We start from the raw sequence: 23,161 nt of genomic DNA, 5'->3' as shown, positions 1-23,161 counted from the left end.
TCTGCAGTGGGATCAAAAAGAAAAAAAAAACAGGTGGTCCTCAGTTAATGACCATTCATTCAGTGACCCTTTGAAGTTATGATGGCACTGAATGAGGAGACTTATGGCTGGTCCTTGAAATGGCTATTGTAGCATTCCTGTGGTAACGTGATCGCAATTCAAGGGCTTAACAACCTGCTCGCAGTTATAGTGGTCACAGTGTCCTTCAGTCAAATTATCACCATTTGTGACCTTCACTGCTGGCTTCTGACAAGCGAAGCCAATGGGGAAACCGGCAGGAGGCTGCAAACGGCAATAGTGTGATGTTGGGCCTAACCCCCCGCAACTGGAGCTGCTGTCAGAAGTTGGCATGACCATGTCACTTAGTGATAGAATTGGCAGTCCCAATTAACAGAAAACTACCTGTAATCACTATTGCAGTATACCATTAAGTATAAACTTATTAAATAAAAATAATTTACTTGCTGGTATCTTTATAGAAGCAGTGAATAATTTGAGGAATCTTTTTTGGTGGAGAAAAAAAATTGTGAAAATCTGGAATGCTGGAGTTCTAACACCCACAGAAGCTCTACTTCAAAATTGTGTCATATCGACACTTTGTCTGTAATTCCTGTCCAGCACTGTCAATTTCCGTAGCACATGCTGTTGCAAAAAAAAAACCTGAAAGTGCCTTAAAATCTAACCCTTTCTGTAAATTCTGCCGTGGGCAGGGGATTGGACTAGATGATCTCCGAGGTCCCTTCCCGCCCTATGATTCCATGATTTTCAATCAGAAACAGTTCCTACAAATTCTTGCAGAGATTTAAGTTCATCATTACTTAAGGAATTCAGAGCTGGGAAATGGACCAAATTCCCAGCTGCCAGATGTTCTGCCTGCCCCAGTGATTTAGCACCATCAGACATCTGTTCTACCTACACTCACAGCTGAAACCATGGACTTCCAACTCCTCACTTCCTGTCCTGTATAGCAGAGGTCCCCAACCTTTTGGGCACCAGAGACCGGTTCCATGGAGAGAGGTTTTTCCACGCACCAGAGGGTGCATGTTTTTGTGTGCTGCCTGCATCCCACGGATGGGGCTTTGTTTGTTTGTGTGGACCGGTTGCTGGCATGCCGTGGCCCGGTACTGGTCCGTGGACCGGGGGTTGGGGACCCTTGCTGTATAGCAACTGGTACCATTAATTTTTACCTGCTGCATCCCCTTCACTCCAGCCTCATGAACCCTCTAGGCTTGGGGGGTGGTGATGGGGGCAGCATGAGACTTCAGTAAGGTCAGGGGTGAGGTAAAGTGATCAAACATAAAACAAGCAAACCATCCTGCAATAACAGGACAATCCTTCCCACTAGCCAGGTTGCAGTGCATGGAGAGGAGGACTGTTCCTTGGCTACCAAATATCATAAGAAGCCTCTGTTTTCTTCTGTTTAATTAAGTATGAAGCGGCAATGAGGCATAGTTACGAAAATAGTTAATTTGGGGCTTTGGGGATTCTCTGAAAATCAGTATAGCTGAAAATAACCTTCGTAAGACTCCTAACTCCAGATGGAAGGGAGCTAGAGAAGATCAGAGACATAAACTTGAGATCCTTCTAATTAGGGACATCTCTTCATCTCTTTGTTTGCCTGTAGAATTACCTACTCATTTTATCACCTTCATTTGTCAACGCCACCACCTCCAAATGTTGTGACAAACCATTTGTACCAGCTGACTGTAACACAATAGAAAAAAAGTTAAATGAAAAATGGATAAAACTTCACATAAAATGCATTCATAACACTTTGACGTTTTTTGCATTTGTAAAGTTCCTGGCTTTTCTTTTTCTTTTTTTTCTTTTCGTCATTTGATGTCAGGGTGGATTAGATGTGTTTATTTATCTGTAATTTGAAGGGTAATGGTATGAAATAAGAGTATGGTTGAATCTTCTCAGACTTTCCTACTACTTTTCTGCACCTTCTTGAAGCGTCTGTTTTTATTTATTCATACATTAATTTATTAAACTGTTATAGTGTGCCATTTCCCTCCTCTGCCTTGTCCATTTATACCAGGGGTTCTCAACCTTGGCAACTTTAAGACTTGTAGACTTCAACTCCCAGAATTCCTCAGCCAGCTTTGCTGATTTATACCTTATTCATTTTCTGAGTATATCCCAGTCTTCTTTTCTCAGAAATATTAAATAAAGTGCAATCCACTGTGTGTGTGTTAGTGTGTGTGTATATGTAATTAGAGCTTAATATGGCGGTTATCACATAGTTAATATAACAGAGTTTATGCCTGAATAAATATATAGAGAAATTTGCTGTTTCTTTCTTTGTTACATTTATACTCACCCCAGTCCAAATGAAAATACATTGAAAGGGAAAGAACTGACCCTGCTGCAGCTCCTTTCTGGATTTTTGAGATGTAAAACAAGGTGCTTACAGGGCCAGACCTCTCTGGTTTAATGTCAAGTGATTGCAGTACTCCACAGTTTCCAGAGATCTTTCTTTGCATTGCTCCTCCACATTCTTTCAGCCATTCAAATCTAACAAATCAGCTGCAATTTAATTGTGAGGATGATCATTTGTCCAACCTACTGCTGATGTACAATCCTTATTAGTGTAAATGGTAAAATTGGGAAGGGCTAGTGCTATCCTTGGTGTATTCGTTCGTTTATTTATAATATATGCCACTCCAGGTTTCTGATTTGGGTGCTTTGTGAAATAATTAACAAACAATTAAAACAGCATGAGCAGAAAAAAACAATTACATGGCAGCTCTTAACCTTCTTATCTGGAAAATAAAGGGCCCACTGAAAAGCAATGATTTTAAACAGAGTTGCATTCCATGCCCCTCAAAGATACGCTGGTTAGATAATCTAGAACCCCGTAGGGTAAAAGGAGATGGATGGACACAAGAAATAAATAACTAGCCACTGCACTGCTTAATAACTAGCTATGTGATGACCTTTAGACAACCTGATCTTGCAAAGCTAAGCAAGACTGGGCTTGGTTTGTACTAGAATTCCATTAAACAGAAAACAAAAAAACAAGCTAGATTGGCAATTTGAAGGAAAAATAAAACAGCTGGAAAAGATAACAGCAAATTACTGTGTGTTGCCTAAATATATGGATATGTCCATGACATTACCAATAGCTGGAATAATCTTAGATCTGCTGCTTTTGTGAAGAAGAAAAGCATGCCAGGTGTTTCATTCAGTCTGCATGCAGTTTGAGATTTTGACCTAATGTGGGTGTTCGCTCACGGGCGGTGTTGTTAAAGCTTGACTTTCCTGCATTGTAGGCGAAGGAGGATCTTAGAGAGAGGCTGAATTCAGTAGAACAAGCAAAATTGGAAGAAGTTTGTTGTATCCTATTTTGATTGATTATTTGCCTTCAAGGTTTTTTCGACTCCTAGCAACCACAAAGATAAATTTTCTCCATTACAATCTGTCCCTAACCTGGTCTTCCAGTGGTGCCATTATAATTGTCCATCCCCTTTTCTGCTGATTGTCCTATTCCTCTCTTTCTTTGCCAGCATTAGAGCCTTTTCTAGAGAGCTGGGACTTCACATAACGTGTCCAAAGTAGTCATTTGTGCCACCAGTGCAAACTCTGGGTTATTTGTTCAATAATCCATGGCTTGTTTTCTTAGCTGCCTGGGGTATTCTTAGGAGTGTTGGTGTTGGAGAAAAGTTTAAAAATGTCAATACTCTTTCCTATCTTTACTTTATCTATTCCCTTATTCTAATTTATTTATTACTAATGAATTAGTAACAGATTATCCCAACAAATTCTTATTTAAAAAATCAGTTTTTGTCCTTACTTAGTCCCGTTTTGTATACTTTGTCCTTTTACATAAAGTGAGCAGTGAAGATGGTTTACACTGGGATAGAATAGGACTATATAAGGAATGTTTACATTAAGTAGTATCAGTGTCCATTACAGAAGAATTTATATTACAGATACATTTCTAACACATCTTGATAAGGGAGAAGAGGTGAGCATCTAATATACCCAGAGTTACACAAATGCTGTCATGAAATTAATTACTCCTAGTTCAAACATATGTTTCTCACATTCTTCAGATCAGGAACAAAACTGTTGCCTTCCAGATCTCATGAAGGATAGCGCTCACAAAGTCTTATTACAGTTGTTCACAGCATCTGGCAGGGAGCAATTTCAGAGTTGCTGCTTTCTATCTTTAGAACACAATAAAATATCTTGGGTGAGGAGTTCCACATTTAATGCTACAAGCAGAACTGCAGAAACTCTGTGGTGCCAGGGATGTGTTGATTTAGCTTGTTACATTTAATGTGATTGTGGTTAGAAACTGGAATTTTTTTTTCATCCCTTTACTCTGTATTTGTTTTCTATCCATTTTCCTTCCAACATTGTATATCTCATTTAAATAGGTAGACATTGGCTGTTTTCTTCTTAAACTGATGAACTATTCCTGTAATTAAAAATAACACTATTTAGAATGTAGTATTCTCTCAGCTCTGTTCATCTAGACTATATTCTAACACGTTCTGTGCCCTCTTAATTATATTTTTCCTTATAGCCCATAAGGCCTGTTTATTTATTCGGGCAAATTTTGTGCTGTATTATTATTCACAAGTAAACTGTCATCCTACACTTTTCAGAATGACAGATTGTTGGGGTTATTTTTTAAATAAAAAGTGGATATACTGTATCCAGAAATAAAGCATGAGTGAATTGTTGTTATTTTTCCTATGGTGATGGTAGAGAATTTTAAACATAAATTATTAAAATCCAATGATCCTTTTGAAATGATCATGTGTATACACACACACACACACATACACACACACACAGAGGGGAAGAGAGAGAGAGAGAGAGAGAAGTACAGCATCTGATTAAAATAATTATTTAAAGAACAGAAAAATTATGTCATGAATTCGTACTGGTTTAGATCAATCTTAGGTGCTTTAGAATAAATGTAGACTATTATGTTAATGTGACATATTTCTCTCCTATTAAGAAAAATAATCGTTCTTATTGATGGATTTTCAGAAGTGTGAGGATGGATTTTGCACTTTGGTAAAGCCACACTATAAATGTTCACTGAATGATTGGGAGCTCCTTACATCACCATGGGCAAGAACGCTAAAACCCAACAAGATAGATGATTCAGATAATTCCATTTTTTTAATGGATAACAAATGGATTACATAGGATGCTGTTTAGTTTATGGAGCCACTTTTATCATGATTCCTATGTGGCCTGTGTTGATCCTCGAAGAGGGTGTTTTCTTGCACATTATCTCATTAATGTTATAGCATGTAATATTGGACTGAATGCCCATCGCATCTTGGACTTTGCCCATTCTTCATGTATCCCTTCCCCCTCTTCTTTAAGTATCCAGATTGTTAATCTGAACAGGTTGCTTGGTGCTTAAAACTACTAATATTTGGCTGTTGTGTTCTCTAATATTTTATATAAATTGAGATTCATATTTACTTAACGCCATCAACAAGACAGTGAACAAAATTATACAAACGAGTCATCTTAGTTCTGTTTCTCTTTTCTTTTTTAAGTTTTATTAATTTTTAAGAATTACAATTTTTAGAGCTTAGTAAACAACATGTTGTCTGGGTTCATATATTTAACATTAACTTCTTCAATATAAATCTATTCAGTACTGCACAAGCCAGTATTTTTTCCCTGATCCTTCTTTTTTCCCCATATTTTTTTCCATTTTTCCCTCATTACACAATTACAATTCTTGATACTATTGATGTATACAGGGTTAGATATAAACATCTTCATCATATTTTACTAATATTATACAAATAATATCAATTCATAAATCAATATCCTGTTTTTCATGCTCTTGTTGCAATTTTGATTTCCCATCAATATTTAAAGTATCTTATGATTATGAATAGTTACGATTTTGTCAATATTATATTTATATAGCTAAAAATTATTCATACCAATCTTTTTATTTTCATATTTCCCATATCAAAAGAAAAAATGCTATTTAATTCTAAATCATATCTTTCATTACAAAAGTCTATATCTAAGGATCATACATTCTTTTAATCATATTCAAATAAGTATTAACCCCCTCTAATAAGTCAAATCTTCTTATTTTTTAACTCTAACTCTCTCTCTCTTTCTTTCTTTGTCAAGTAGCTTTCCAAGCCAAGGCCATTAAATCACCCAGGAGTTTTCTTTCTATTTTTATGAAAATTGCTCAGTATGAGGAAGACAATTTAGGTAGGGTACTTTTAGGGGGGAATTCCGCCCATTTATGTTCCTTGAGCAATTCCACCTTCCTTCTCCCTCAATTTCTCCCCTCATCTTTTGTCTCCCAAATTGTAACATTTCCCCTGACAGCTCCATGTTCCATTCCCCAAAATCTTCTTCCTTGTCGTCAGGTACATCTTGCAGATTTAAAGGTGTAAGAAGTAAGTCTTCATCCTGGTTCATCCAAACCGGGAATAAATAGGCAACATGGAGACTGCTTTGGGAAGAAGGTTACAGTTTATTGAAGAAGCAGAAAGATGGTCCTTGCAGGAAAGAGCAAAGGAGAGGAAAGAGAGAGAGTTCATGGGCAGTAGGTTTTTTTATACCCTCTCTAGCCTTGTTTGGAATAGTTTCCTGTTACTGTGGCATGAACCTTGAGGCTGTTCCTGTGTGTTTGTCTAGGCCTTGATATCTGTGGTTTAATCCTATTATCATATCCTGCTTCCCAGGTGATGGGGCTAATGACTCCTAGAGTTTGGGTGGGGCATGCAGATCTGCTCTTTGTCTTCTTGATTGCTCTGGCTCCAACTTTCTGATGGTTTTACATCTACATTTGTATGGGGCTAAAGTCTTGCTTGGGGCAGCGAGATAGATTTGGGGCCAGGTTTGGTTTTAAAAAGTCCTTTTGAGGAAAAAAATATTTTTCTGCCCTTTTTTAATATTTCTTTCTCTGGGCTAACTTCCCTCAAAGGGTAAAAGGTCTTTTGCATTTTCATTGTTATGGGTAAGTCTTGCAGGGTTTTTCTCTGTTTTTCTTCAATCATTCCTAGAATTAAAAAAAAAAACCACCAAAGGTTTCCAAATACCTAACCTTTTCCTTTGATTTGCATTTCAAACTGAATATTTAAACTATTCAGAAAAATATTGTAAGCTTGGCTCTGGGTCTGATAAAAGGAATGTCTAAGCAGTAGTTACTCAGGTTTTACTTTAAAAGGAGAAGGGAATGCTTTCAGGAGGGACAAAAGGATGATCTGATCAGCACTGGGAGAACAGTCAACAGTTAATAGAGAACAGTTAACAATTTTCATTGGATTACCTAATATTGTCAATATATTTTGGATTTTGGCTTTCATAATTTCCCCAAGAGAGCCAGTTTGTTGTAGTAGTTAAGGCAGTAGACCATGAGTTTTGGTCCTGCCTTAGGCACAGGGTCAGCTGGATGACCTTGGGCCACTCACTTTATCTCAATCCTAGGAAGGATGCAAGAGCAAACCACTTCTGAAAAATATTGCCAAGAAAACTGCTGGGCGATTGCCAGGAGTCAAAATTGACTTGAGTGCATGCATGGATACACATGCATGCACACACAAATCCTAAAGAATCAAGTTGTTATTTGGTGGGATGCTTGCTTGTTGATCTTAAAAGGCTTCTGAGGATTGAATCACGTTTTAGCACCTTTGACAGGTCCATGATTCCTAGGTAACAGGCATACCGTAGTTTGCTTCAAAAACACATGCCCTGGTGATTGCTACTTGGAAGAACTACTGTGTGTGATGCTGCAGAAAGTCACTGCAGATAGATTGTCTGGGTGTAATCAGAGGGCTGCTTTGATCCTCAGTGCCCTTTAGAGCTTTGTACTTGAAGGATTCCTTTCCTCCCATTTATTGCTATGGGTTTAGATCACATGAAGGCACGTTTTCAAATGCCTTTGTAGGTGAGGTTAAACGAGTGCTAGCAATGAAAAGTTCCTTTTGGTATAGACCTCTCTGTTGTGGTCTATTTATTTTATTTTTATCCTGCCTTTATTATTTTTATAATTAAATCTAGGACATCTCCAAGGAAAGTTTCCTGACTTCTCCTCCCTGATTGTCTTTTCAGTGCCATCAAATTAATTTAATTTTCCAAGAATTAGTTTTATCTCTTCACTTTTATTTGTCATTTATGTGGGATTTAATGTTGCAACTCATTTTGCATCATCGTTGTTGTTCTTGTTCTTGTGATGATGATAATGATGGTTGGTCACACAGCAAGCTAGATGTTTAGATTGGATTTGGCATTATTGTCCACCTATCGAGCCCTTCCCAAGGAATTAGGATAGGCAGATATTATAGTTTAATAACATTAAAGGTATTGTCCCAGGATGTAAGCTGTTCCAAGTAAAATTGCCTTTTGTAATTGACTCATGGGAATTTTGTCAGTGCCAATAGTGTTCAAGTGGTGCTCCAGATACTGTGGGATTGCACCCAAGGTGCCTATTGCTATTAGTACTACCTTTGCTTTTTTTGTCACAGTCATTCTATTTGCAGATATTTGTATTTTGTGATTTTCTCTAGTCCTTTCTCTTCTCTTCTGCTGTCTTTCGTTGCTGCAACATACACCATCCAGACTTTTTTGTCTTTCTTCTCAACAATCGTTAAGTCTAGAGTGTTGTTATTAATTTATTTTGTGTTGTCGAATCATTGTCAACTCCTGGCAACTGCCTGGATAAGTCCCTGCAATTTTCTTAGCAAGGTTTTCAGAAGTGGATTGTCATTGTCTGCTTCCTAGGACTGAGAGAAAAGGACTGGCTCAAAATCACCCAGCTGGTTTTATGCCTAAGACAACACTAGAACTCAGCTTGAAGAATGCCAAGGTATTTGTAGTGATCTTCTTCATCCAGACTGTTGATGTTATTTCCATAGGACATCCTAATTCCTTCAGTTTTCAACATTTTCCTCTTGATGGGAAAGGTGGCACATTTCTACAGTCCAAAGTCCACTGTGATATCTTGACTATATATTTGGACAGTTTTGAGCAGCAATTCCATTCCAGATACTGTTTTTTCATACAGTTTCGGATCATCCATGTAAAGGAAGTGAGATAGACTAGCAGATCTTTTTGATGTTTGATAGCCAGGTCATGAATTGTTCAGTATAGTTGACAGAGGAATCAGTATAACTACAAACAGTAGTGGCCTTTTTTTTTTTAAAAAAAATCCTTTTTTAAAATACCCGTACTTTCCGGCGTATAAGACGACTGGGCATATAAGACGACCCCCGACTTTTGAGAAGATTTTCATGGTTAGAAAGTTGTCTTATACGCCAGAAAATACGGTATTTTCCGGTGTATAAGACGACCCCCGACTTTTGAGAAGATTTTCACGGTTTAGAAAGTCGTCTTATACGCCGGAAAATACAGTAAATGTTTTATTAATTTTTTATTTTCACAAACAAGTGCCCAATAGGCAATGTGATGACTGAGTCCATTAGTGATTCTGTGGTACATGTAAGCTTCTTCCAGCTAAGTCCCCTATTGCATCCACCAGTACATCCTCTCTTCTTCTGGTAATAACCATTTTTCCGCACAAAGCAAATACAGTTCTTATTACTGTTAGCAAATATACAATTGCATATCAACATTTGCTACATTTTTCTAATAATGTCAATAACATCAGTTTAAAATATCTTTTCTAACCAAAGCATATCTTAATTGCATTTGTACCCAATTTCCACTTATTTAATCCATGTCCTATTTTCGCTTTTTTCAATTTTAATTTCCCATCCATGTTCAAAGTATCCCAATCATTTATAATTTCAAAACAAGTTATATTTGAGCAACCAAAAGCATCCCTTCTTCAAAGTTCTTAGCATATTCTTACTTCCCTTTTCATACCAAGATATAATATTCTGATTACAAATCCTAACTATCTAGTTATAATAATACTTCTGTTTCTAACAATCTATTCTTAACCACATTCAAACATCTAATTAGTAATATAGCATCCCCTCTAATAGGTCAAAGCTTCTGTTTCCTTCAATCTTACTCTAGCTTTCTCCCTTTGCCAACTAACTTTCCAAGTCAATGCATTTGGATCATCAAATAATTCTTCCTCTGTTTTTGTATATATTATTTGAAGCAAGAGAAACAATTTGGTTAAAGTATTTTTGGAAGAAATAGTCCGTTGATATTCATTAAACTGCCTCTCCCCTTTTCCAGTTCCCCACAGTTCTGTTAACAGCTTTATCTTCCATTCCATCAGCTCTCCTTCCTTGATATCCAGTATGATCTGAAACCTTAGTTTGTAAAATGTCTTTTCCGGTTTTGCCATCATGGCGATGCAAACGCAGGAAGACGGGACTCCGTCTTTCATATTTGGTTTCACCTTGCTGGGGAACCCTGGAAAGGGTCAAAAGTCGCCCCGTAGAGGCGGCAAGCAAGAAAAGGACCATCATTGATCGTGGGGGGGGGGCAGCCCTCCCGTTTGATCCAAGGAAGCCCTCCAAACTGGTGGGGGAAAGACTGGCTGCATTCGTGTAGCCCAGTGGTTCTCAACCTTTCTAATGCCACGACCCCATAATACAGTTCTCCATGTTGTGGTGACCCCCAACCACTTATACATCACTGGGTGCCAGGGGCCTGGCCAAAGAAAAGGGGAGAAAAATGGCGGACAGCCTTGTTTGGCGACCCCCGTGAAATGGTCGTTTGACCCCAAATGGGGTCCCGACCCACAGGTTGAGAACCACTGGTGTAGCCAGTCCGAAGCTGCTGACAACGGAAAACAACAAGCACTATCAAGCAACTTTACAGCAACGTAGATGAAACTGGGTGAGACCTGATCCTCTCTTTATGATTTTAAGACATCTTCCTGAAAATCTGCCCAAAGCACTCCCCCTGATGAAAGAGGGAAAGGAATTTCCGCCCCATTCCCTTAGAAAAGAAAAGCAACGAATTAATTACTTGGGGAAAATGGCGAAATCTATAATTTGGAATTGATATATGCATACAGCTTGAAAATTTGGGGACTAAAAGTGTTTTTAAGACCTTTTTCTTGAAAAAAAAAGACTTGAAAAGTTTACAGTATAAGTTTTGGATCTAAAAACTGAAAAACGGTGTTGATGACATCTAATGGTGAATTACAGCACTACAACTTATTTATGCCTAAAATAAACCTGGCTCGAAGCCCAGAACTAGATAAGACTTTGGCTGACCTTGGAAGCTTTTACTATTGAGAATTTCAACTGAGAAAAAAGTAACAGGTTTGGGGGCTGCTTATCTGTGTGGCAGAGACGATAATACTATTCTAAATTTGGCGTGCCTAAATTTTGAACATAAATACTGACTTTCAGAACTGTAATGTGGATTTATCTTCTTATAGAAGGAACATATGGAACACTTTGGATTATAAATGTTGATTATTAAACAACTGTCAATGGTTCTTTTTTCTCCCTGGACAGAAAGGATATTTCTTACTGGACAGAAAAAAATGAATTTTACTTACATCTGCTTAGGGGAGGTGCAGGAACGGACAGTTGGTTGGATAAATTTATAAAAGCTACTTACAAAAAAATAAAATGGATGTTTCATACTCAGAAGCCTTAGTTTGCCATGTTACCAAGAAAATATTGATGAATCACAGAAAGAAATTCTCTCCATGTTAAAATTAATACAAAAACAATTGTTTTAACTTGTGATCAGGTTAAAAATAACACAAAGGAGATAAAAGAACAATTTTCTAATTTAAATCTACAAACTCAGAAAACAACTACAGAGAAGGAACCAGTAAGCCAGAAAATAGAAGGAAAACTAGAGAATGTTGACACAAACGTTGACGATCTAAAGCAGGGATGTCAAACTGTTGGCCCACAGGCCAGACACGACACCAGGAAAGTGCACCCACCCCATTGCCGGCAATGGGGAAAAAAGCTCCGATACGTCACATGATGTCACGAGTTTGACATGTCTGATCTAAAGAAAGAAACTAATGACCAGACTCAGATAAATGAAAACTTATAAGATACAATGATAATATTGGAAACAAAAAAATTCCTTTCTTTATGCTGACCTCTCCCAGTCAATGACCATTGATCAGCAACTGTGTCTTCCATTGTGCCATTTATCTTTGCACAAAGCTTCTGATATTTCTGCTGACTCCTGTTAACTTCTAAGCGTGTGATTACCCAGTCATGTGGCAGAGAGTCGAATATCTTCTTGAAATCAATCCAAGCTATATTTAAGTTGATCTTCCTTCTGTCAAAAATTTTCCAAAATCATCTTGTCAATTAGGAGCTGATCTTTTGTCCCTCTGCAGCTTGGGCTTAGCTGTGCAAAGAACTGCATTGTTTCCTCTTTTTCAGGTATTGGTTGGTTTATTGCACTCTCTCCATTGTTGAATTAGTAGAAACATTCCTGATTCAACTGAAATTAGAGATTCTGCCTGTAATGTGCAATTTGAGCTTTTCTATCTGCTGGTTTTCTTAGTTATGGCTGTTATTTGCTGCTTTATTATTTCCAGAGCTCCCTTGATTTTGCTTGTCTCTAGGTGATATTTCTTGATTGGATATCCCAAAGATGCTTTTTCATGAGGGAATTGGACTTTTTTGTTTTCCTTTGAAGACATTTTGCTTCTCATCCAAGAAGCTTCTTCAGCTTCTATTATTATCTTCTGTTATCTTGATTGGATAATATTTGGTCCTCTTATTCTTCAGCTTTTCTTTCATCTGTTCCAGCTTGCTTGCATCTGACCTTAGCATGTTGATCATATTTACCAATGTGATATTTTGGTGGTGCACTGCTTGACTTTTTTTTTCCTGTTTGTTGATTTTGCATCCAAGGTATCCAGTTACAACTGTGGTCATGCTATACATTAGTTGGCTTGTTTCTTGCAAGGTGCTGATGCTTTTATTTAATATTACAGTATGGACATTTTTTAATACTTGTAGTAGCTGGGATTTTTTTGTAACAAGCTTCAGTGCAGGTAACTTTATTCTGTTACTTCATTTTTGTGCTGTTCTAGATGTCCAATTATTCTTTGTTTCACTTCCTGTGATCATTATTATTAAATTCATTGCTCAAGCATTTTTTTAGTGCAATAGCGTGTACTTAGAGTTATCATTATTGCTGTTTCTTAACTTCACAGGTTTTATATCCCGCCCCAATCTGAAGAGTTTAAGTAACAAGCAACCAAGTAAAGCCATTTTGATGTAGTGGTTAAAGCACAAGGCTAGAAACCAGGAAACTCTGAATGCTAGTACCACAAAGCCAACTTGGTGGCTTTGGCCTAGTCACTTTCTCTCAATCCTCAAACCCCCCCCCCCCAACAGAGTAAAAATGGAGAATAGAAACAGAGAAGGATTTCAAATAATATTCAACCAATTCACTGCAGGTGGTCACTGGAAATATTTAATTCTGATTAAATACATGGCAAAATAGCATTGTTTTAACAGGTTTATGAGATGCCAAAAGGAAGGATTGACAGTGGTTGAGTGTTCTAACTTTTGGAGCTTACTCCTTGATTCCTCTTGCTTTTGAAGATCCTCAGTAGAGATTCTGCCTCCATTGCTACTTGTCAATCTTTTAAAGTGCTTGTCCATGCCTGTTTTGTTTTGGGGCTCACTGTTTCTGTTTGGCTACTGGATGGCAGTACCGTATAGTAATTCTGCTGTGTTCATACATCTCTGGTTCATTTCAGCCTGAAAAGATGATGGCCAAGCAAATGGAGTTTCTTTGCAACCAAGCTGGCTTGGAAAGACGACTCTCTACAGGTCTTTACAGGCAAAGTTCAGAAGAAAGCAGTCCCAATGGGCTGACACCAGATCCTCTGGATGGACAAGGTACTGTTGCTTTTCCAGGCATGTATTTGTCATTATACATTTCTTTTACAGTTAGCATTTTGAGATTGATGCAGTAGTGATAGCATTATTATTATTATTGATCATCGCACAGTCAGCCAGATGTTCAGACTGGATTTGGCATTTTGTCTACCTATCAAGTCCTTACCCAGGACCTAGGATAGGCAGATGTGGATGTTTGATGGTATTACAGATATCGTTGCAGGATGGAAGCAGTTCCTAGTAAGGCCGCTTTTTGCAATTGACTAATAGCGAATTTGTCAATGCCAATGGTGTTCAAGGGGTGCTCCAGTTGTTTTGGGATTGCACCCAAAGCGCCTATTACTATTGGTACTACCCTTGCTTGCTTTTGCCACAGTCTTTCTATTTCTATTTGTAGGTCTTTGTATTTTGTTATCTTCTCCAGTTCTTTCTCTTCTATTCTGCTATCTCCAGGCACTGCCACGTCCACTATCCAGACTTTTTTGTCTTTCTTATCGACAATTGTTAAGTCTGGGGTGTTATGTTGCAGGTGCTTGTCTGTTTGAATTCTGAAGTCCCAGAGCAGTTTAATTTTATCATTTTCTATGACTTTCTCTATTTTATGATCCCACCAGTTTTTGCTTACAGGCAAATGATATTTTTTGCAGATCTTCCAATGCACCATTGTTGCTACTTTGTCATGCCGCTGCTTGTAGTCAGTCTGTGCAATCTTCTTGCAACAGCTTACCAGGTGGTCCACTGTTTCTTCAGCTTCTTTGCATAGGCGGCACTTACTGTCTGTTGCTGTCTTCTCAATTTTGACTTTATATGCATTTGTCCTTAAGGCTTGGTCTTGTGCAGCCAGAATTAGTCCCTCGGTCTCTTTCTTCAATTTTCCTGCTCTTAGCCATTGCCAGGTCTTGTTATTATCTGCTTTCCCAGCTATTTTTTTAACGTACTGGCCATGTCATGCTTTGTCTTCCCATGCCTCTATTCTGTTCTTCATCATCATTATTGTTGTTGTTTTTGATTGAACAGTTAAACTGGATTTGGCATTTTTATCCACCTGTCAAGTCCTTCCCAAGGACCTGGGATTGGCAGATGTTATTTAATGATGTTAAAGATTAGTCCCAGAATGTAAGCTGCTCCAAGTAAAGCTGCCTTTTGCAATTGACTGGTGATGATTTTTATCAATGCCAATGAATGGTATTCAAGTAGTGCTCCAAACCTTGGTACTATTATTATTATCATCCCACCTTTTTATTTATAATTCAAGACAGCAAACATGCCTAATATTCCTACCTCCTATTTTCCCCACAATAACAGTATTATATCGTACAATGCAGAAATATCTCCGTATATAGAATGAAATTTGCTGAGGTTTAAAGAGTTTTTAGAGGGACTCAGAGAGCACAAATGATTTTCGATGTCCAACTTTTGCCTTAGGAAAAACAAGTTGTTTGAAGTTTGATTTAATTTGTTCAAAATGCTGTGAAGGCAAAGTAATCACAATTGTTCCTATTTTGTGTGTTTATACATGCATCCTACTCCCAAGTGCTTCAGGTGATTTGTGGGTTCCATGCTTTTGATGATTATGGAATCAAGAAATGGTTGAAAATGTGTTTTGGAGCTAAAAAAAATCATATAGATGAAAAGACTTATATTGTGAAGAAGCAAGCAGAAAGTAATGACTTGTGTAGATAATATTCATGTGATACTATTTAGAATGGGCTTGTCTCTTGGAAGGTGGAGTTGTTCCATCTCTGTTATAACATGTGGTTTACACTTGTGCTGATATCTTTTAGGTGAAAGGCCTTTAAATCTCCGTATATCAGGCCTATCAAACAGACACATGCCTCACATTTCATTAGATGGAGAAGCTCCTGGAATGAAGCCCCTTTGCAATGATCTGAGCCGACAATATGCTGGTGGTGAGGCAAAATCACAATTGCCAGGTAAGAATTTTTTCCATCACACTGTATCTGGAATATTCTGGGAAATTTATGTTGAAAATAGCTTACAATTAGCCTATTGATAGGTAGATTTATTTGGATTGGGACTACAACTGCCATAACTGCCATCCATGATGGTAAGAGAGGTCTCCTTCCAACAATCTTGTGTAGCTTAATGAAGTTTTGTACCTGATTTATACTACCTAAGTAATGTCATATCCATTGATACTTAGTGTACTCAGAGCCAGCATTTTAACCAGTAAATGTGTGGAATTCCAGAACTATAAGATTCCATACCATACTGGCATCAGTGGCTCCACTTGAAGTGAAGACATATTATAACTGACATCCTCACCATTCAACCAGTTTGTTTAAGTAAATGCTGGCAGGTGTAGGAAAGCATTTCAAAGCCTTAAATGTAAGAGCTACTGTATGCTCAGTATCAGATGACCATGTTATGTGAACTTAGAAGGAAGTGTTCCTGAATTCCTTTATGCCAAGTAGGCAGTTGTGCTAAACAACATAATGTATATATTTTGTTAATATACAGACATCCTTTGCCAGTGTTAGCAGATACCCATATCTGCTGGTGCTTCATACCTCAAAATCCAATAACGATGCTACTGTTTTTAAAATATTGCCTTTTTTAGCATTACATGCATTGAAAATGCACTCACAAAATAACTCTTGTAAGTTAGAACCAGCAAGATAGGGTTAATGACTCTTAATGGAGAGTAAAAAGATCGACTGTATTCTGAATAGTTGCTTCATTCGATGGCTTTGGAGCTAGGCTTAGAGCTCAGAAAACTTAGAGCAGGGCTGACAAACTGCCGGCCCATGGGCCGGATGCGTCACACAGAAGCCACGCCCACCTCATTGCCGGCAATGGCAAAACAGTCCTGATATGTGGACATCGCAAGTTTGCGTGACATCACAAGTTTGACATGTCTGACTTGGAGATGAAGGTTCGTTTTCCGAGCTTGAACTTTTCTGAACGTTTCGTTACCAGACTAGGTAACATCTTCTGTAGAGTTTAAGGGATGTCAGTGTTCTTTGTTTATAAGGGCTTCAGGTGTGGGTGTGTCAAGTGAGGGTCTGTGGTGGGTCTTGTGATGGGTCAGGTACAAGTCAGAAAACTTTGTTTATAGCATTATTTTTATCTTGGCTTTTGATTAGAGAGGTTTAATATTTTTAATATAGTTATATTTTTATTTGTTTTTATTTGTAATTTGCTCATTGCATTTTGGTGGTGGTTGTGAGTTGCCCACAGTCATATATGTGAGATGGATAACTATAAAAAATCAACTGAATGGATAAATAAATAAAAGTTTTTTTATACAAAGTGAGCCAACTTAAGCTGCCTTTGATTATGAAGGGATTTGGAGCCATCATCTTTAAATGTTACTATCATTGTAATCTTTCCAATCATTTTAAGACCCTGAGTTAGAAGTTTGGATGTTTGCAGTTTTCACTACCAGGGCTTGTTCTTTCAAAGACCTGAAGTCTATGTTTTGAGGGTCACTGCTTCTAAGAACGTTCTGTGCCTCCTTTGATCATAGAGATGTCTTCTTCTTTTCCCTCATAATACCTCCACCATGATGGTTTTAATAGGCTTCCATTTTTTCAATACTACAATGTACGACTACCAGTAAGATGCTACCATGGTTTTGTATGCTAGCCATTGGTTATATTGTCCATTTGTACTGTTTTTCAACAGTTCTAATTTTCTTTTGTTGTTGTTGCAGAAGGTCTTGGTATTTTGAAAGATTTTCCTCACTCGGCTTTCAACATCCTTGATCGGAAGGTCATAAAAACCGAGCCAGAAGATACAAGATAGATATACTGCTGTTGGAAAAAAGTTCTTTCCAAATAAAGCTTTGAATGGAAAACAAATCAAGCCTTAATAACCAGCGTTGCCTCATTGAAACAAAGGGATTTCATAGCCAAAGCCTAAGAACTGGAACAGTCATAAGTGAGGAGCTGAGAGACAAGCGAAACTGCGGCACGAGCAGTGGATGCAGAGCTGAAGGAGGGGATTCCTAAGTGGGAAAGGCTCACAAAGTAATACTGTGGGGCCTTGTTATTTAAGAATGTATTATACGTTTGAGTAACGTAATGTTTTTAAACAAGTGTTTCACAATATGTATTATGTTGAGTAGAGGTGGCTGTCATTATTTTTACTTGAAATGTCAGTATCTACTTTCAATAGTTACAAGACCAATTTTTTTAAAAAACAAACAAACTTAGTTTGAGTCATGGGTAGAGAAAGGTGGGGGGCGGGAATATAGTGTAAGACACTTAAACCGCAGGTTCGACGTGTTTATTTTTTAAAGTGAAAAAAAAAAGCAATTCCATAAAATGTTATAGGAATATAGCATTTAAAAGAGCTGACTGTATTATAACAGGCATTTTTATGCTCGGTGTGTAACATTCTCAGAGACTTCAGGAATGTCTATTTATTTACACTGTATTCTTGTCTGCTATTCAGGACTGAAAGGGAGAGGAAGAAACACAATATTGTTGCATACTATAAATTAAGCAGGGAAGGAAGAAATAAAAATTTATCCCATGGAAATTGCTTGAGTGGACATTCAGATCAAGACTGGCAGAGCGCTTGAAATGCTGTTGCCAGTTTTTGAACATTCCTTAAAATTGTTCTTTTTCCCTTTAAAAGTTGGAATATTTCGGATAAATATAATGGCGGAAAATCAACCCAATGAATTTATATGCTGTGCAATAATCAGTAAAAGAGGAATAGTGGATAGATTTTCCACTTGTAGAGGAGGAGGATATAGGATCAACTTTACCAATCTTGTTGACTTCATTCATATAGTATATCTTGCCTATCACATATCGATACATTTTGTTTTGTATGAAAGAAGAATGGGGGGTCATTATTTATTTAAGGAGGACTTCATTTGTATGTATGATGGTGCCCCATTTGGTTTACAGTAATGAAGAGACATCCATTTCTCTTCCAGCTTCCTGCACATTATATATGCTACCAGCATGGCATCTGGATTTGCATAAGAAGGTCTCTCTATTCAGGGCACATAAATTCTGTAGTTATATTAATGCAATTAAATAAGATTTTGTTCAATCTTCCCCAACCTAGTGTGTGATAGTAGTCACAATCCACTATTTCTGGAGGGCACGGAGTTGGGTTTATAAAATGCTGAATTTGCCTACACTTGGTTTGTTGTGATGGTGGTTGGTAATGGAAGTGCTGCATATTCTTGTTAATCTTCCATAATGCAATATTGCTCCTCATATCTGAAGATTGTGATCTACATATTAGTAGTTACAGAATCATTCCACATACCATGTTGAAGCTGTTAATGTGTGAGGTGAACCTTGTCATTCTTCAATTGGGATCAATGTAAAACATGTTTTAGTAATTATCTAACTTGATTTGTGGGGAAAGGCTTCATGATAGAAACATGAGCGCATGTTCCTATTTTGCAGCAAGAAAGCTTTTTTTAAAAAGCAGATGTTTTTTGAATTGCATTGTACCACTTGATAACAAAATATATTCCAATAGGAATGTGCATTTTAATGGATCAAAACACCATATTTGACTTCAGATGGCCAGTTTCATTATTGCGTGAATTAATAACATTAATATATGTCCATGTTTCCAAATGTACTGCTCGATATTAGTGATATCACAAAGTATAGCAGTAATAACAGGAGAATAAGCACACATAACTATTAATAGATCATTTGTTCAATAAAAGACAATATAATATGATGAGATCTTTTTCCTTTTAGATGTATTGATCTAATGTAGTTATGATATTTTCGCTTTTTTAACACAATTGAACAAATCATTTCATGCCCCAAACATAGACTGTTTATTTTGCTTTTTGTTTTGTTTTTTAAAATTTGCAATATATTGAATAGAGCCATGTTTATTTCTATGAAAGCAGGCCTAAGCAGCTCAGTATGGTAACTGTGTTCACACATTGTTTTACATTATTACATGATTTGCTTATTTATGTCTTTTTGTGGTCTGTGAAAACAGCCATTGTACTTTGTAAACCGTAGATAAATGGCTAAGTGTGTTCTGTGAAACCAGACATTTGTAGTTTATTCAACCAATCATAGCTAACAATATTGTGGATTAGTGCAATGTAGGAATCCAACACTCAACTCTTTTCTATTTGATGTACACTATTATAGAAATAAGAACTTGATTTAAATACTCAGAACCCTCCACTCAAGTCTATAATGTTGGAAAGCACATGGAGATCTGTTTGGAAGCTCACCTCCCTCAACCTCAAATTTATCTTTCAGGAAGAAGTGTGTGCTATAAATTCAATATGCACTTTTCTGAATGCATACATGAACAGGCTCTGCGTCGGCCTTCCCCAACCTAATGCCTTCCAGATGAGTTGGACTAAAGTTACCTTTCCATTTGAGCAAGCTTATTGGAGATGCTGAGAATGATAATCTCACCTTCTAGAGCAGTGGTTCTCAACCTTTCTAATGCCGCGACCCCATAATACAGTTCCCCATGTTGTGGTGACCCCCAACCACTTATATATCACCGGGTGCCAGGGGTGTGGCCAAAGAAAAGGGGGGGGGGGGAAATGGCGGACAGCCTTGTTTGGCGACCCCCATGAAATGGTCGTTCGACCCCAAATGGGGTCCCGACCCACAGGTTGAGAACCACTGTTAATCTCACCTTCTAGAAGGCACTTGATAGTGTTGTGTTTTTTAAAAAAATGTTTCACCCTTTGAAGCCAGTTGATAGGTTCTTTGTAGAAACTAAAAATGAAGAGATCGGTTGATGGCAATAGAGCCAAATGTCTTGTTTTTAAACTTTTTGGTGGTGGTGATGATCTTAATGGTTTTGGTAGTGGTGATGGTGCAGTATTAAAGAGATATGGGGGAGGGGGATAACAGAAGTGTGATCTATGTTTGTCTGCATTTGTATTCTTGTTTTCTGAATTTTTTGTGCCTTGTTGATTATAAAATAAAAATCGCTTTGGTGAACTTTTTCCTTGTCCTTTTTTTTTTAATTGAACCAATTAGCATATGTTGCAGGAATTGCAGATTATCATTGAAGAAGACAATTGATTTCCTTCATCAAATAGTATTCAACACTATTTCATATGGGCGCTTACTTAAATTACAAAATGATTTTCTCCCCCGCTCAATGAACATGAATTTGCTTACAATATCCAGATTGATGAATTTTGGAAGTTGTATTTTCTGATAAATGGAACTGTTTGTTTCAATATTGGTATTATAATGGAGCTTTGATGAATGAAATAGAAAAATTAACAACACATTACTAGATTTCCCTGGCTGTCTCTAACATGCACATATATGCACCCGCATTTCCAACATCCAGTCCATAATCGTTTCTTAGTCGTAGCTTGAATTGATGAAAACTTACATAAAGTATTTGATAGGCATAATTTAAATTAGTGGCTTTTTAATATAGATACAACTATACTTTAAATTGCCATTGCTTGATTTACAGCAAACTTATTTAGTATTATACATACATTTTACTAATAAAAGTTTCTCTAAGAACCATTTTCAAATCTAACATGGATTAGATTATATAGCTTTTATTAGATAATGTTCTTTCTAGAAAATCCAGGATCATATCTGCAGAAATGAACACATTCCAATTAGATTTAATTTTTCTTTATTCCTTTGAAGTTATATTGATCTTTCATAATACATTAAAAATACTTAACTCTTACTTGGCATTTTTGTCTGGTCAACAACAAGCATGTATCTCCTCATTCAATACTTTTTAAAACCACAATTTTTCAGGTGCATATGAAAAACTGAAAAAGGATATAATTGTTTTAACTGGTATAGAGATGCCATGTATATTCAAGATCCAAAGTTTCCTAATCATATTTAAGCAGGTACAGTCTAATATGTCTAATGAAAATAGCTGAATCTAATCTTCCATAGACAATTGAGAGATCTGCTCACAAATCAGGCTTCTCTGCTATAGAAGGGAACTGGCCTTTCAGAAGTTGACAAACTGTAACTCTGCAGCTTCAGGGAACATTGCCAATGGTGAAGAATGGTGTGGATTGTCCATCAGCAATATCTCATATGCCAGGCAGAGATATCAGGAGGCTCCAATCACAAAGTGTCCAAACGGCAGAGTTTGTCTCATGAGACTGTGATGTTGCTTTTGTTATCTGCTCCCCTTTGATCCTCCCATAGACTTCTGTGGTGCCAGGTTCCCAGTAACATATATTGCTACTATTATACCTACTAGCATTTTATGGAATTGTCCACACAGCTAGCTTAAGACATTTTGGCATCCAACTAAGGGACAGACAGTCAAATATTCTCAGGAAAAGCATCTCGGCTATACCTGAGGCCAGAATCGGAGTTTATGGGAGGCAAGCATAGGGGTTGTAGCACATCTACCAATCTTCTCAGCTTCCTATCATTCCAAATATGACCATATGGAAGTTACAGATAGTCCTTGACTTCTGACTGGTCACTTAGCAACTGTTCAAATTTATAATGGACCTACCTTGGGGCTACGTCTAATCCACATTCAAAGCTTCTGGCGCCTGGCACCACGATCGCATTTATGGCCATTTGCAGTGTCCCATGTCGTATGACCGACCTGTTTTACAGCCATCACAACTTACAACCATGATGGGCAGGCTCCATTACGGATCTAAATTGAGGACTTCCTGTAGTCCTGAATGTGGGGACAAGCGCAGATATGGGTGCCGATGTTTCGCCCCTGACCTGCACTGGCTCTCAGTTTCCTCCTGGATGCAATTCAAGGTACTAGTTAAAGCTCTCTATGGCAAAGGGCCAGATTATTTGTGGGACTGCATTTCCTTTAAGGGCATCTGCCCATCCTACCAGACTGGATAAGGTGGGTAAAATCCTAGACCCCTCTTTAAATGCTGACATCTTATGGGACCTAGGAAGCATGTCTTTTCTGAGGCATCCCTTCCCTATGAACACTCTTCTCCCTGATACTTGGCACCCCCCCCACCCCGGGTTTAACTTTCTTAAAAGCTCTTAAGAAGACATGGCTTTCCTCTCAAGCACTGGGATAGGGTGAGATTAATGAGATGACATTGTTGTGGGTTGTTTGGGGAAAATAGCTATGGTGTCACATATTTTGATTTAATTTTAATATTTGCGGTTTTAAGTTTTTTTTATTGTAGATAGATATCTTTTGGTTGTGAGCTGCCCAGATTTTGCTACAAGATGGACTGCAATCAATCAATAGTATTATTCACTTCTGGTTAAAGAAAAAATATGGAAATGAATGAATAAATGGATAGATAGATAGATAGATAGATAGATAGATAGATAGATAGATAGATAGATAGATAGATAGATAGATAGATAGATGATAGTATTATTCACCTCTTCGGTTAAAGAAAAAAAATAGTATCTACATTTATGGTTGTCTGAAAACTCCCGAGAGACCTTTTGAATGAA

At 37.5% G+C, this 23,161-nt stretch overlaps 1 protein-coding gene across 3 annotated transcripts in view; it reads left to right on the top strand.

Moving 5' to 3' along the window:
• NAB1 (NGFI-A binding protein 1) overlaps positions 1–20,704 on the top strand; it is a 74,881-nt gene extending 54,177 nt beyond the window's left edge. Inside the window, exons 6-8 of one of the 3 annotated variants that reach the window (XM_039321937.1) lie at positions 13,634–13,793; positions 15,560–15,709; positions 17,452–20,704. In XM_039321937.1, coding sequence (XP_039177871.1) covers positions 13,634–13,793; positions 15,560–15,709; positions 17,452–17,543 — 402 coding nt within the window. In that variant the 3' untranslated portion in view covers positions 17,544–20,704. The remainder of the gene's footprint in view (positions 1–13,633; positions 13,794–15,559; positions 15,710–17,451) is intronic. The other 2 variants (XM_039321938.1, XM_039321936.1) reach the window with 2 other exon arrangements.
• Positions 20,705–23,161: the final 2,457 nt, after the last annotated feature.

This window comes from Crotalus tigris, unplaced genomic scaffold, assembly GCF_016545835.1.
Source record: "Crotalus tigris isolate CLP2741 ecotype Arizona unplaced genomic scaffold, ASM1654583v1 scf7180000023830.6690815, whole genome shotgun sequence".
In the NCBI taxonomy this organism is placed as follows: Eukaryota; Metazoa; Chordata; class Lepidosauria; order Squamata; family Viperidae; genus Crotalus; species Crotalus tigris.
The sequence above is the reverse complement of the archived record's forward strand: the minus strand, read 5'-3'. Positions and strand labels throughout refer to the sequence as shown.